This window comes from Enoplosus armatus, chromosome 24, assembly GCF_043641665.1.
Source record: "Enoplosus armatus isolate fEnoArm2 chromosome 24, fEnoArm2.hap1, whole genome shotgun sequence".
NCBI classification, from domain to species: domain Eukaryota; kingdom Metazoa; phylum Chordata; class Actinopteri; order Centrarchiformes; family Enoplosidae; genus Enoplosus; species Enoplosus armatus.
This window is the reverse complement of record NC_092203.1, coordinates 1,850,711-1,864,887: the sequence shown is the minus strand read 5'-3', so window position 1 is coordinate 1,864,887 and position 14,177 is coordinate 1,850,711. Positions and strand designations below refer to the sequence as shown.

The 14,177-nt window shown below is 47.9% G+C and overlaps 1 protein-coding gene across 1 annotated transcript in view; it reads left to right on the top strand.

Annotated features, from left to right (window-relative positions):
- Window positions 1-2,853: 2,853 nt before the first annotated feature.
- The window catches only part of kcnh7 (potassium channel, voltage gated eag related subfamily H, member 7), a 50,144-nt gene continuing 38,820 nt past the window's right edge, over window positions 2,854-14,177 (top strand). The window contains exons 1-2 of the mRNA XM_070930879.1: window positions 2,854-2,929; window positions 3,616-3,846. Of these exons, the coding sequence (XP_070786980.1) occupies window positions 2,854-2,929; window positions 3,616-3,846 (307 nt within the window). The remainder of the gene's footprint in view (window positions 2,930-3,615; window positions 3,847-14,177) is intronic.

Below are 14,177 nucleotides of genomic sequence, written 5' to 3'. Positions count from 1 at the left end.
ATAGCTATCAGTTCCCATAAACCGCTGAGCCTCCTTGCCAATAGCATCTGGTATGAGATGTTCAAGGAGCACACACACAAGACGACGTGAGCACACTGGTATTGCCGTCACTCCAGTAAGCTTGAGGTTTTTGCCCACTGTTTGGTGGAGCACATTTTGAGTCGCGAACACCTCGTTGAAACCCGACCCGAGTAAAGAGCCCCACGGTGCACGGTGGTTTTCAGAACCAGACCTTTTCACGTGGCTCGTTTCCAGGAAGTTGGCAGCAGAAAACCCTGCTCCTGGCACGGTGGACTTTCAGGTGATCATGTAGAGATTTGTAAGCCACGTCCATCATTTTAGTTTGGTGTGTTAGCATGCTAACAACATGCAAAGCAACTTTTCCAAGCATTAACATTTTGACCTGATGATGGCGCTAGATGAAAGGTCGAGGGGGTCATCAGAAAATATCACAAATTAATCCAGAGGGGGACATAGATGTGTGCAAATTTCAATCCATCCAATAGTAGCCCAAATAGGTGGGACAATTACAGGGTTAAGCCCAGGGAGCTGTCCGCTGTGCTGAAAAGTCTAAAATTGAGGCTTTCAGTGCGAACGTATCTGTTCTGTGGCTTTCCAAATTGTCTGTTCAATCAGTCTTCACCCTAACCCTTTTGTTGGTCCACCTTTCCAATTCGGACCGCCGCCGCACGACATCTTTTTCTGCTGTACTGAACTACGCTACTGTTCCCATTCAGTGAGCATGTTATGAGCTGAAACACAACTAATGAATGTTGTCACTCCCTTTAATGTGAATATGACTCAAGGGCAGGCCTACCCTTTACTGTTTCACCGCCGTGAGTCGGTGAGTCGTGCTCGCTGTGTGACAGAGACAGAGAGGGGGGGGGGGTGAATGAAAGAGGTTTGTGTTGTGGATTAACTTTTTTTTTTTTTTTGTTTATGGATTCAAATATCATTACGAGTGTTAACTGTGATGAGAAATTGGATGTGGGTGACAAAATGCAGATTAGTGCTGACAAATATGGGAAAGCAGCGAATGGAGTCGTTGCAGGAGGCAGGCCACAAGCCGGGCCGCAGGGAAAGAACAACACATGCTGCATCCAAAGAAAGCTGTCGGTGAAAAAAGTGCTGCACAAAGGCTGCCTTCACGTGGAAATCTACTGTAGTCATTGTTAAAAACAAAAGGTCGTAAAAGCACCATATGCCACCTTCTCTCCTCCACCACCACCACCCTCCTCCCTCATGTCTATGTATATTGAGTCGTTTTATCAATGGACCAGATGGAGGGAGAGCTAGTGTAAGACCAAGACAGATGTTTCACTAGAAACTGGGTGTGTTTGTTTGCTTGTGTGTGTGTGTGCATCTGCGAGTGACACGCTGACAAAGACCACAGGGAGGGAAATAAATTGAATCTGAAAGGAAAGTGGAACGAGGGGGGGGGGGGGGTAAATTGAGAAGAAGGGAGAGAGTATTAAAACGTTTGAACCTTCAGTCCAGATTACCTGCCCTTGTTTTAACACGGCAAAACGGGGCTGTCTTTGCACTAAATAATGATTCCACGTCTCTGTCGGCCTGCTGGTTTGTTGGGACGGTGGTTCGAGCACACGGCTGGGCGCTGGGTATTATTACAGCTCCATGCTGTGCAATAAATGATCTAATGCTCTGATCAATAGACGGGGCAAACACAATGACAAGTCCCCGATAGGAATCCATAAAATATTCAGTGGTGGAAAGTACATTTCCTCAAGTACTCTACTCATTTTGAGATAGGTCTCCTTCACTTTCCACTATGCTGTTTTATAGTGTCTGTCTTTATCTGACAGCTACAGTTACTATTTGCTTGGCAGAATCGGATTGATTCTACATCCACAACATGTGGCGCCTTGAGCCGATGCCCCGACTCCTCACTCCGCGTAAGCCGCTTTACAAAATGCCCGAGTTGTGGCTGATCCCGCTGGCGGGAGGAAGAGTGAAATGCCTCGACAGCACCACGGCCAGCGCCCGCTCGGGGGAGCGGCGGCGGCGGCGGCGGCGGCGGCGGGCCTCTCCTCCCGAAAAAGATCACTTTTTCTGTGGTCAAAAAAAAAAACAAAAAAAACGGACGCGCGGGGAGCAAAGCGGAAACGTTGGGGCCACACGAGGAGACATTTAAAAGGTCCAAGTTAACTGTAACGCGTTACAGCCTCTGCTCTCTCTCTCTCTCTCTCTCTCTCTCTCTCTTTGTCCGCGCATCCGTGAGGGTTTCTCCCTTCGCAGTGTCGGCGCTGCGCCTCTCCTCGGTCCGCCACCATCCTCTCAGCCATTGGCCTCAGAGACCATCAGTCTTCCCCTCACAACAATAGACCCCCCCCCCCACCCCACACACACACCCCCTATGCGCGCGCACACGCTCATCCACACACGCGCACGGTGCTTTCGAGGAGCGGCGGTGAAATGTTGGTTAAACTGCGGCTCGCCGACTCCTTTCTTTCCTGCCTCACATCGGCGAGGAGCGCTGGGGAGCCTCTGCGGTGCGCTGGAGCGGGGACGCGACGGAGTTGAAATAAGGGAAACACGAGGGGTCGGGGGGGGGGGGGGAGAGGAGAGAAACAAAAGCAGAGGTGGGGGGGGGGGGTCGGTTTTCTCACGAGGATGACTGACTGGTGACAAAGGAAACGGGGAGCCCCGCTGGCTTCGGTTGTCACCCGCGAGAACTTGACGGAAGGCGTTTCGGGGGACCGGCTCTCGCTCCGACTTGGACAGCCAAAGATTTGTTATTCATCATCTTTTTTTTGTTTTTTGGCGAGTGGTGGGGAGGGAGGGGGGTGGGTGTGTGTGTGTGTGTGTGTGTGTGTGTGTGTGTGTGTGTGAACCATGCCTGTCCGGAGGGGTCATGTTGCGCCTCAAAACACATTTTTGGGAGTCATCATCCGGAAATTCGAAGGACAAAGTGAGTACCTTCGCCCGGTGTGCGGCGTTGTGTCGTGCCGCCGCCTTTTGTGTCCGTCCTGCTGCGTCCTGACAACAATCACTCAGTCGTTAGGAAGTCGCCTAATAGGCCTTGTTGTTGAAACAACAAGCGGGGCGGACTAATTGCATTCTGCCCGGTGATTTAGATCGCCGGTGCAGTCAGGGCTCCGTTAAAAGTCCTTCTAAGTTCATCAACCTGCCCCCTCGTCGGGTTTGCTGTGCACTTCTGTGGCGCTGCACGCTCTCCTGCTGTGGTGGAAACTGGAGTTTAAAAAAGCTGCATGTCAGGAAACAAGGATTAAGGGATTTAATCACTTTCAGATCATACCACCACCCCCCCCCCCCCCAAAAAAAAAATAATAATACAACAATAATCAAGCTTTCAGGATCGCGTGATTAGGTTAAACAAGTATAAAGCAACCCAGGGTGTTTGTGAAGACCCCATGTAAACCCATGACACCCACCTGCATGTGTTTCTGCTTCTGTGGAATGTTTTCATACTCTTCCATATCCCTGTTAACATGTGTGTGATGCTTTAATGTGTTAATAACTAAATAAGTAAAGGGAGCACTGGTCTTGTTTATGTGATATTCTGCCCATGAACACATTAACAGTCTCTCCCCCCTCCCCCTCCCCCCAATCTCTCCCTTTTACCTTCCTTCACAGATAAGAAATTCATCATAGCCAATGCCCGGGTGCAGAACTGCGCTATCATCTACTGTAATGACGGCTTCTGCGAGATGACGGGCTTCTCCAGGCCGGACGTCATGCAGAAGCCGTGCACGTGTGACTTCCTGCACGGCCAGTTCACCAGCCGGCACGCGGTGGCCCAGGTGGCCCAGGCGCTGCTGGGCTCAGAGGAGCGCAAGGTGGAGATCACCTACCACCGCAAGGACGGTGAGTGCTGTGGGCTGCCTCAGGTGCCGTGTGCGGCACATGACACGAAGCTGCTCGTCTCACTTTAAAATGCACACGACTGGAGCTCTTTCACCCCCCCACGCCTACAAAGGCAAATCATGCTGTGGTCTCTTTTCCACCATTAGACTTACACAAATGTGTTTTTTGAACGTGGTTTTGTTGCGTGCTGCACAAAACAGAGCCACCTGCAGTGTTACTGCAAGATGTGGGATAAATGTGCAAAAGGTGACTTTTACAATGTCTAACGCTCGAGGTACACGGTGGGTAATTTTTAGTTCTGAGTCGGCTCTATCTGGAGCATTTTGCAGCAGCAAATCACTGAGTGCACCCATTTAGAACCCTGAGGGTGGGGGGGGTGGGGGGGGGCAGCTGTGAAGGTTTCCTCTTGCTGTGAAGTCCAGTTTTGAAACGATGCAGGCGCTGGGTGGCTGGGAAAGATGTTCATTAGCCTGCGCTGGATAGGGCACCCTGGGAAGGATGTAGCTCACTTCCCTAAAGACTCATGTGAAGGTAGTGAGGTGTGTGGTTTCTCTGTTTCCGTTCTCACCTCCGAAAAAACAGAATCGTTGTTGTACGGCACAGTGTGCACAGACAACTTACATTTCAGCTTCACATAACCATCCCGCTGGCTCTCACAGACCCGACTATTGTCCGTGACTGACTGTACCTGTCGAGCTTTTACCATAGTTTAGATGATCTACAGGCGCGCATACGCTGCTTGTGAATACTTGCATGCAGATCATGACTTGGCGTGACAGCTGGCATTGTTTTGATGAGCTACAAGGCGGGCTCCCGAGTGAAAGTTTAAACCAGTCACGTCGACCGCGCTGGTTCAGGGAGAGTTCACGTGGCGACCTCCAACAATGACATATGTTTTCAGATGATTAAGCCTCCTTGCATAACGCTTAGGGACCGGGGAGGTTTTATTACGGCACAAATGAGGATTAATAGTTTTATAAGACCTATGTGGTGATCGCCCATGTGTGCGTGTCTGGGGCTGTGTTGTTTGTTGTATGTTGGAGGACCCCAGCGGAAATAAGCCAGAGGCTTTTTTTTTTGCGTTTCATCCTCAATGATTGTTAAAACTGCAGTGTGTGAGTTCTTTTGAATCAAATGAAAATCAATCAACCACGCTTAAGCTGAGCCCATGGGATGCAGCATCTTTTCATAACTTCGCAGCAGTTTTTTGGGGGTTTTTTTTCCCCATCAGGTTGAACGATGGCTGCAGCAAACTCCTCTAAAGACTGCTTCGGGCCTGTTCCCACCAGCTGAGTTAGCACTACGTAGAGCGACCAGAGCGTCGGCAGTGCCTGGCGAATATCCGCCGAACGTCCCACCGAGCATCCATGACCATGATCCATTAAAATATATCTCTGGGGGGGATTTGTTTTGACATTTGATGTGTGATGGGAGCTCTGGGTCAGTGATGATGATGCAGATTGACTACGCGCGCGTGTGTGTGTAATTCATACTCAGGTAGAACTAAACCCAGAGGGTGAGAGGTGGCGTAGATTAGGTCAAAGACGATTCACAGGACAGTTGCAAATGATAGTGTCCTTGGAGACGCAGATGTGTGGGGTCAAAGGTCGAAGGAGTGAGATAAAGTTGCAGAAAAATGCTTGAATAGGCAGAGGGAGACGTCAGCTTATTTTCTGAGTGGGCTTCAGCCAGTGCCCCTTGAGACTGTCAATATGCATCCCATAGCCTTGTTTTATATGTATTACAGTTCCCCCCGTGCTTTCCAGTGCTAGAGGTGCACCTTTCCCAGATGTTCTGTGGCACGTGGCACGTTTTAAAAATCAGCGCGCAGCAGGGACCACGAGTGAACAGTGTTGTGTAACCACAAGATATGTATATGTAGGAACCCTCTGGGAATATTTGTTGAACTAATTAACCCAACGAAAATGTTCTTTGAAGACTATAAGAGATGTTGACAGACAACAACCAAGCTTCTTCCTGCAAATACGTGACTTTCAGTTAACTTAGTTTGGATGGAGGACATTCCCTCATATTGGGAGTATTTTCACACTGTGCTATTAGCGAGGTAAGGGATTTTTAAGTACTTTAAACTGGACCATAACAGGCCTGATGCCTCTGTAGGCTGGTATATTGTCAGCCAAAGCAAGCTGGGGGGTTCAGTCGGCATCGATCCGCTGAGCAAACAGCTTTAATGAGGACACAAATACCTTCATGTTGCATTGATCTTCAAAACCGGTGCATTGGAGAGGGGAAATCAATGGCGGCCGAACGCCCTCCCTCCGCTGGCCGGCCCACGGGAGACTTGAATAAAAAGAGCTGGAGGGCTTCTGACTGTCGGACCCTGCGACTGGGGAAAAGGCCTCATTACCATTCAGTATGCTGTGCTTCTAATTACCTCAGTGTTTTCCTCTCACCTGACTCAGAGCTTCTCCAGGGAAGGTCATACACCTGCTTCAACAAGGCAGACTGCTCTTATAATCCCCCTTTTTATAACAAGCGAGTGCGGGTGTACAGTCAATCATGCCGTGGATCATCCTTTGACACGCCTTTTATGTCTTTTTAAAACCCTGGCATGTCGTTGTATGTCAAAAACTTGGAAAAAGGGCGGACCACAGTGACACTGAGGCCGCACCAGCGGGCTTATTTAGAGCAACACTGCGATGAAAACCAGTAAGCTGAAAGATATTATTACATTGAAAATCAAGGAGTTCAGGTTGCGGCCATTTAAGAAATAGTTTCAATTTAGCAGTAACTACTTCTGTCCCTCCCCCTTTATCCATCAGGAGCACACTCAGCCCTCAGCCCCTATCTCTATTGTCTCCTGTGTTGGAATTCCAGGGGAAATGTCATTGCGGGCGAGCTGATTGCTCTTCCTGGTGGCGGACCACTGGGGGTTTTTAGGCGAGGCAATCTTCTTCTTTTTAATCCTCTGACCCGGGGTCTGCATAAACGCATTCGCCTGCTGTCCTTTACAGTCCGTGAAGGAGATCCCGCTCGTCAGCACAATCCGGCGGCACATCCTCAATGCTTTATGATTTGTGCCCTCGCCGAGCCGCGGGTCCCTTTGACCTCCAGTGCGCACATCTCGACGGCCTCTATAGGGGAAGTAGCTGTCATTAAAGTGGCAAAAGTTTACTCCAGTGCTTGACATTTAGATGCTGAGCTGTTTGTGAGCACTTGCTGCAAGAGCAGTCTCTTAAAGTCTTGTGGGGGGAGCGGTTCTACGTATTTTCCTCAAGTGTTGTCCCGTGCTGCTATTACTCATCTTTAACATGACTGTGTAGACAGATGTGATTTCCCAACAGTAGAAATACGAAGATATTATTGTAGATGCGGTGTAAGTTATTTTCCATAGCTTACGGCGGTAATGTGAGTGACAGTTGTGTTTTTATGTCTTTCTTCTGAACTCATTCGGTACCTGGAAAGACAGAGCGACTGACATCAGCGCCACTTCGCCTTGCTGTTGTCATCCCACGTGCATTTTAGTTTCCATCCGTAACCAATGGAAGAAAACAAGAGGGAACAAGAGGATAGTGCAGTTGTCACTATGCATAATGTAGTGTGTGTGTGTAAGATATGCGGACTGGTGTGCGCGTGTGTGTGTGTGTGTGTGCGCACGCTGCATGCGTTTTGGTGTCCTATGTGAGGTGTGTTTAAGACAAATGATGGCTTTTCACCCAATTACAATCACATAAAATCAAAAACTCTGCCAACCAAAGGCAAGTCGTCTGATTCATAAAGCACGAGCGAACAAATTAGCCCGTAATTATTTTGAGGACAAACGTACAAACAGACTTAGATGGGATACATGTGCATAGCCCTTCACTTTAGCAATATATATATAAACCATGACAGGATAATCTTATTAAACCTCATTTTTCACACATTTTTCCTAGCAATGGCTTTTCAAATAGCAAAACACAGCTTAAAAAAAAACCTCATATTTGGCCCCAAAATGAGGGGAGATCACTTTCTTTATGATACATTGTCCCATCCAGACACGCCGCAGGTCCGAGCCAAAGATGTCGTTAAAAAAAATCAATGACCACTGAGGGACTGTCATGTGGCGCATCATTTGTTCAAACCGCAAGACGTACTGTAATCATTTTCCATTCAATTAGCCCTCGACGGGGTCGCTCCATTATGTGGCCTTACAGTAAATGTACTGGAATGTTGCCAGAGAGCAAGATTATGGATTTGTTTTCTCTTCTGGCAGGCTTTTGTTAAAGATTGCCACAGGGCCTGTTTAAATGCTAATGTGTAATTCGCAGTGTAATTAGACGATAAAGTGGGGAGAAATTGGACTGGCAAGGTGAGATGACCTCCTCTCATCCAAAACAAATGCAACTGATAAAGCAATAGCTGGCCAGGGAGCACAACCCTTTATTTTCATAGGCCGACTGTTTCAGACCTTACATTGAACACAGCACTGCAGAGAGTGGCTACAACTAATGCTACAGTAGCTACAGCGAAGGCTGCAGTCAATACTTCTTAGTTTACAATGTTGTTATTATTTAATGAATGCATTCAGCGCTCTAAAGTAGAGATTAAGCAGAGATTCAACCTCCTTCTCTTCACGGCGGCTTCAAAAATCACGGCGCAGCTCGTGTTTACTCGGCAACAGTTGCTCTATCTGCCTCTCCGGTCCGCGATTCAAACAATTCCAGTGAAGGCAGCGCCTTGCTTTGGAGGAGAAATCCATAGGCTCAGTACATGGTAAAAGCTCTCGCTTGCAAATGAGACTGAAAATGTCATGCTATGAATAGATTAAAGTTGGTTGTGCTTCAGTGATGCTCGCTGAAATTAGCTCGCTTTTAAAATGAAAAATAAAAACTACAAGAAAACCTCACTCTGTTACGCTCCAACTAATGATTACAGTCACATAACGGATGCATTATAAGCATGCAATCTTCTTCATCAGACTTCACACAGCTCCCTCTGGAGACAAAAGGCTTTCTACAACTTTTTTTTGTTGTTGTTTTGTTTTCACCTATGCAGTAGTACTCCCCAACACCTGGGAACAGACTTGTGTGGAGTTTCCCTTTAAGCTACTTAGGCTGACAGTTCAAAGCCACTGAAACGAGGGGAAACTCCACGGAGACCAGCGGAATTATTCCCAGTTTTTCATTCAGACGTTGGCTTTTAGATAGCAGACACAGCCAACTGATTTTTAAACTTGACCTCCATCACCTTGTGTGTGTGTGTTGTGTGTGAACCACTCTCATAAGAATAACTAGTAAATAACTAGTGAATGAGGCTCTATAGCCTCGGAGGAAGCCAGACATGATGAGTGATGGTGATGACATGACTTGGGTCATTTGCCTGAAGCGGGTTGCCCTGACTTTGATGGCGCGCCTCCGGAATGGACACCATTCTCCGTTAAACCAATTCTTGTACGTCCGCCGCTGTGCAAACAAGATAAAGCCCTTATTCTGTTCACGCAGCCTCTCTCTCCCTCACATCCGCAGGTTCAGCCGTGTTTGAGCGCGTTCGGTGGACAGCTTGTGTCTGCGAAAGACATATGCATGAGGGAAGATAGGAGAAGCAGTTTAGGGGGGGGGGGGCACAAAGACAAAATTAGGCGCATAAATGAGAGCGAGGGAGTGTGGGGATGTACGAAGGAGCATTCGTCCCAAACTAGGTTCGACTGTGAGGGGTGAAGCGAGCGAGCAGGCGAGAGAGAGAAATCAGGTGCAGCAGAATATCAGATGGCTTCTCCCAGAGCGGGAACGCCCCCTTTGAATCCAGTCCAGCAGCTTGAGAGCTGCTTCAATTATGGATGGCCCTAGTTCTGTCTCCAACACCTTCTGTCTGTCTCTCTGTGGGGGGGGTGGGGGTGTTACCTCTTTAGGACTATGCAAGTACAATTTTTCTCAATTGACCACCGTATAAAAATGTCAGCTATTGTAGTGGCCACCATAAACTGAACCCATAAAGGTGGAGATGAAGGAGTCGCTTGGTGTGTGACTTTCGGGCTGTGTGGCTCGCCCTCATCAGTTCTCATGAGCCCGAGAGAGAAAGCACTGTAATGAGCAAGCCCCCCCCCCACCCAGCCACCCAGCCACCCACCCACCACTCTCAATCTAAAGTGACACGGATAGATTCATGTTGCAGCAAGGGCTTCGATTTCCTCTATGTTCATGCCTCACAGTGGATCTCATTTATAACGAGTGTCTTCAATGGCTTCTCCGGGCTGCCGGCGAGAAGAAGAGGCTCCGGGATTACGGATTGGTCATTTAGAAGAAAATCAGATCTGTGGTCGCTCTCCTTGGTTGCTGCCGTTATAAACTCGAGTGCCTTTTAAAACAGACGAGGTGGAGGGCTGTAAAGGAGACACATGCCCCTGCTGTACTTTTTTCCCGGCCCACTATCCAGACGAATTTCCTCCTGTCAGTACAGCATAGTGTTGTCCTGGCAACTGTTGAAAGAGCTACGATATATCACTGCAGCTCTCAAATTCATCCTGGCGTGTCTCGCCTGTGGGGCTCAAAGCTGGAGACAACAGAGCCGACTACTGGGAGCCAGTCCCACAATCACGCAGAGGCCGAATGTGAGCCAGTCATTCGCCGAGTACAAGTGATGCGGAGGAATGGCACTTAGTGATGCTGGTATAGAGCATAGTAGCATGTCCTATGATTCGCTGTTGCCTCCACCTGTTTGTGTTGACGGTCATGAAACATTAGCCATAAAACAAACTGGGTCATTCGGATCAATAACCCATTCCTTCAGTGGCCATCCCCTTCCCACTGCTCTCCCTGCTGAGTCATTCTTCACCGTCACAGACCGTGACATCATTTTCACTTCAGATCTGAAGAAATCGGGCACTTTTCTCCGTTGTAATGTAAGTGACGTCCTCTCCGTTTGTGCCAGGACGCCTCTAATTTGGATTTTGAAAACGAATACCAAATATGGCTCTTTGAGACTCAAATTTGGGATTTTGTGTTTATGTAATGACTTGAAATTCCACTTTGGTTTCATTGATATGTATCAAAGAATAATCCTTTCTACAGAAATTGTAAATCTAGGCGGCCTTGTGAGGCAGGGGGATCACTTTGATATATTAGGCTTTTAATTGAAGGATTCAAGAGCATAAAACCTTTTTGATTTATCGCAAGCTGTGCAGACTGCTGTGGACATCACCTCGGCAGTCGGCCATGACACGCAACGTTTTGTGATTGCCAGTATCAAGCGCATATACCAGTTTAACCTCAGCTTGTGAAATCCATTTCACAGCCACGGTTTGCAGGCAGCGTGCCAGCGAATAAATATGGGTCATTCTGATGTTGGATCTATGGATCAAGCCCGCACGCGCTGCCATTATGTGACGGCATTACCACAAACAGACAGTAAACAGTCTGACAGCCCCCTCCCCTAACCCGCTCCGGCTCAAACGCCTCGCTCTGCAGCTCCCCCTCCCCCCAGCCGGATGGTGGCAAGAAAGATTATTTTCCCAGATTATATATTCTCTTTTTTTTTTCCAATGTTAAGAAGCCTCACGCAAGTGCAGCTAAAAGGTTTATTGCTAAACATGAGCTGATTCAACCCCCCCCCCCCCCACCACTCATATTTGCCAGTATGTGATTTCAGTCCATGATCCCTTCTTTTCTCTCATTCACAGATTGGATATGAGCACATCTGTGAATGAACAGCCATTCTTTTTTTTTCTTCTCCCCTCCCCCCATGGGTCTCTTTCATTCATCAGATCACGCCCGGTCCTTTTCATTCACGTGGGCGCTGTTTAGCATTCGGTCAGGAAAGTATATAGAAATAGCCCATAGAGTTCTTCCTGGCGTAGCGGCAGACCCGGTGCTTGGCAAGGTCACTTACATGTTGACGATGCTGCAGTATCTTCATGCCCAGGCCCCGCAGCGCCCAGCGTTTGACCCTCTCAAAGCTTTCTTTCTACCACCCGAATTAGGCGAAAGCCAGCGTTCGTGAGTTTGCCCGTTTTTAGAAGCCCCCGACTAAATGCCAGGCGGGGATCAGCCCTCTGCGGCGCCTGCGGGGCCACTTTGACGGAGATGGAATCAGCGAGCTTCCTTTTCGCTGCGGGCAGGCGGATATTCGGATTGCTGAACGCCCGACAATTTGACAGAAGTAATTCAGTATTGCGGTGCTGCGAGGAGACAAGGGGGACAGGAACTGGAGCCTGTCGTGCTTTTACAGTGCTCTTTAATCGAGTTTGTTTCAGCATCTACAGGAGCACCCGCAGTGTGTATCCCAGTGACGCTGTAATTGCTTTTGCTTGTGCGTGTGTCATGGCCTCTTCTCAGCCTAGTTTCAGTCAATTTCAGTCTCAGAAGATTCGATAAGCTGTATATTGTTTGGATCTAGAACTGCATTTGAGCAAAATGTGCATGTTGCGGGCTTCAGAGTAGTCACAGCTTCCAGACGTCAAGTCCGGCGTCTTTCCCAGCAAACACTGCAACCTCGCGTTGTCTGTTGTCTGAACCGCCCCACGAGAATGTCCGGTAATGGTTCAAAAAAGGTTCCAGAGCAAACATTGAACGTTTACCTGACCGTCTCCTGGCTGGACAGTATGCCAGTATTCTGCAGTTTTACACATCCTGCGCGTCAAGACGAGCAGCTATATATGCATATTCACAGCACAAACACAGAAACGTGGTTAAGACTGAGTCAATACTGACCTGCGGCAACATTTTATTAGGACAAACAAAGGAAACATAATCTATAAATGTAAAAATATGAGGTCGTGTCTACGCCGATGTTATTCTATGTGGAGAGGACGACCGCTCACAGCCACTTCACAACCAATTAAGGACAAAATTGTATGTTTCTGTGCAAAAAATAAATAAAACAACAAACCTAATAGTCATTAGGAGAGAGTGACTCGTGCATTTCTGTATCCCAAATATGCATCTTGCGTTTTTTTGCTGTCCGACCGGGACCACAAATAAATCCGGACTATGTTTAGCATATAAAAGACAAGTGCACATCTGTTTTTGAAGAGACCAAAGAGTCATAGTTCTATTAAAAAAATAAAAAAAAATTCAACAACACGTCCAAACAAGTCACTTTGCTTTGCTGCGCCATCTGTCAAGCCCGACTTGTTTTCCACATCCACAATAGTAAACAGTGTATTTATGGCACCATCACAGCTTTGTGTTTGACGGAGTCTGCAGAGCCTTCCATCACCCACCATGATCTCCCAGATAACCTTTTGCAGTGACACCGCACGGTGCCCACAGCTTCTGACAGATTATTCCTGTTAATGCTGCTATGCAAGGCTTTGTTGTATTCCATGAATTGCTCAGGACTTGCGTCGTGACCTTTTTTAGATTATCTCCTCAATCACCGTCACAAATCTGAGGCGGCAGTCCACAAGAAGCGCAATTGTGTTTTACTTCCAGGCATAATAGGATCTCAACATTCAAGCCCTTCTATTAGCAGGGGCAACGCACACCGCGAGCAAAGCCTCTTTTTCCTGTTAATCAGGCATAAAAATAATATTACAAAGGCAAACAAAAGATGCAAAACATCATCAGCAATTTGTTCTGATTGCTAAAACAAATAAAATGGTTGGAACTGTAATCTAGTTTCCCCGAGCTTAATCTGATATATTAAGTCTCCATTTACACTTCTGCTCCTCACCATGAGGTCGGCAGCTAATGCTGCAGACAATAGAGATAACCTGATAGTGATATGTGCATAGTAAACGCTGCTGCTCTGTCCTGAGAGAGAACGCAGGGACGCGCCCGATGGCTAACGTGGAAAAAACAGCAGCATAATGTGTTGGCTTTAAGAGTGAGGCCTAAACAAGATCTCCACAATCAAGGGCAGGCATTAAAGATGACTTCACTTAAATGCACGACATGGGAAGCCAGAAGACAGCGCCAGTTTATGTTTTCTTTCAAAACTAATTTACCTGAAAGTGGTTTTAAATTCATGAGGCGATCTCCGAATGAAATCAGAGCCCCTTGCCTGACTCGGAGTGCACCCGAACATCTTGTCATCTGATCATTTAGTGGACTCTTACCTCATGCAACTCGCACTCCGATAATGGGAAGTGTCTCACGCACGGATGCAGTGACCTTGAGGTTTGTGTGACTCAAACATGTGGTCCTCTATTTAAAGGGCCGTCTCCCGAAATAATAAGGCTCCCTCCCCAACGCTCCCAAAGCCCCGTGCAGAGTCGTTACGCACTGACAACATCCGGCCACGGCGTGCGAAGAGCTGCTGCCTGGACTTTCCTCCCCCCGTGCACTCTCCGCATGGGATTCTGTCTATCTAGTTTTCTGGTGCGTTGGCTGCCTCCACATCCTCAAAAGGCTGCAGTGCAACACTGTGTAACGCCCACAGGTCCTATCAGT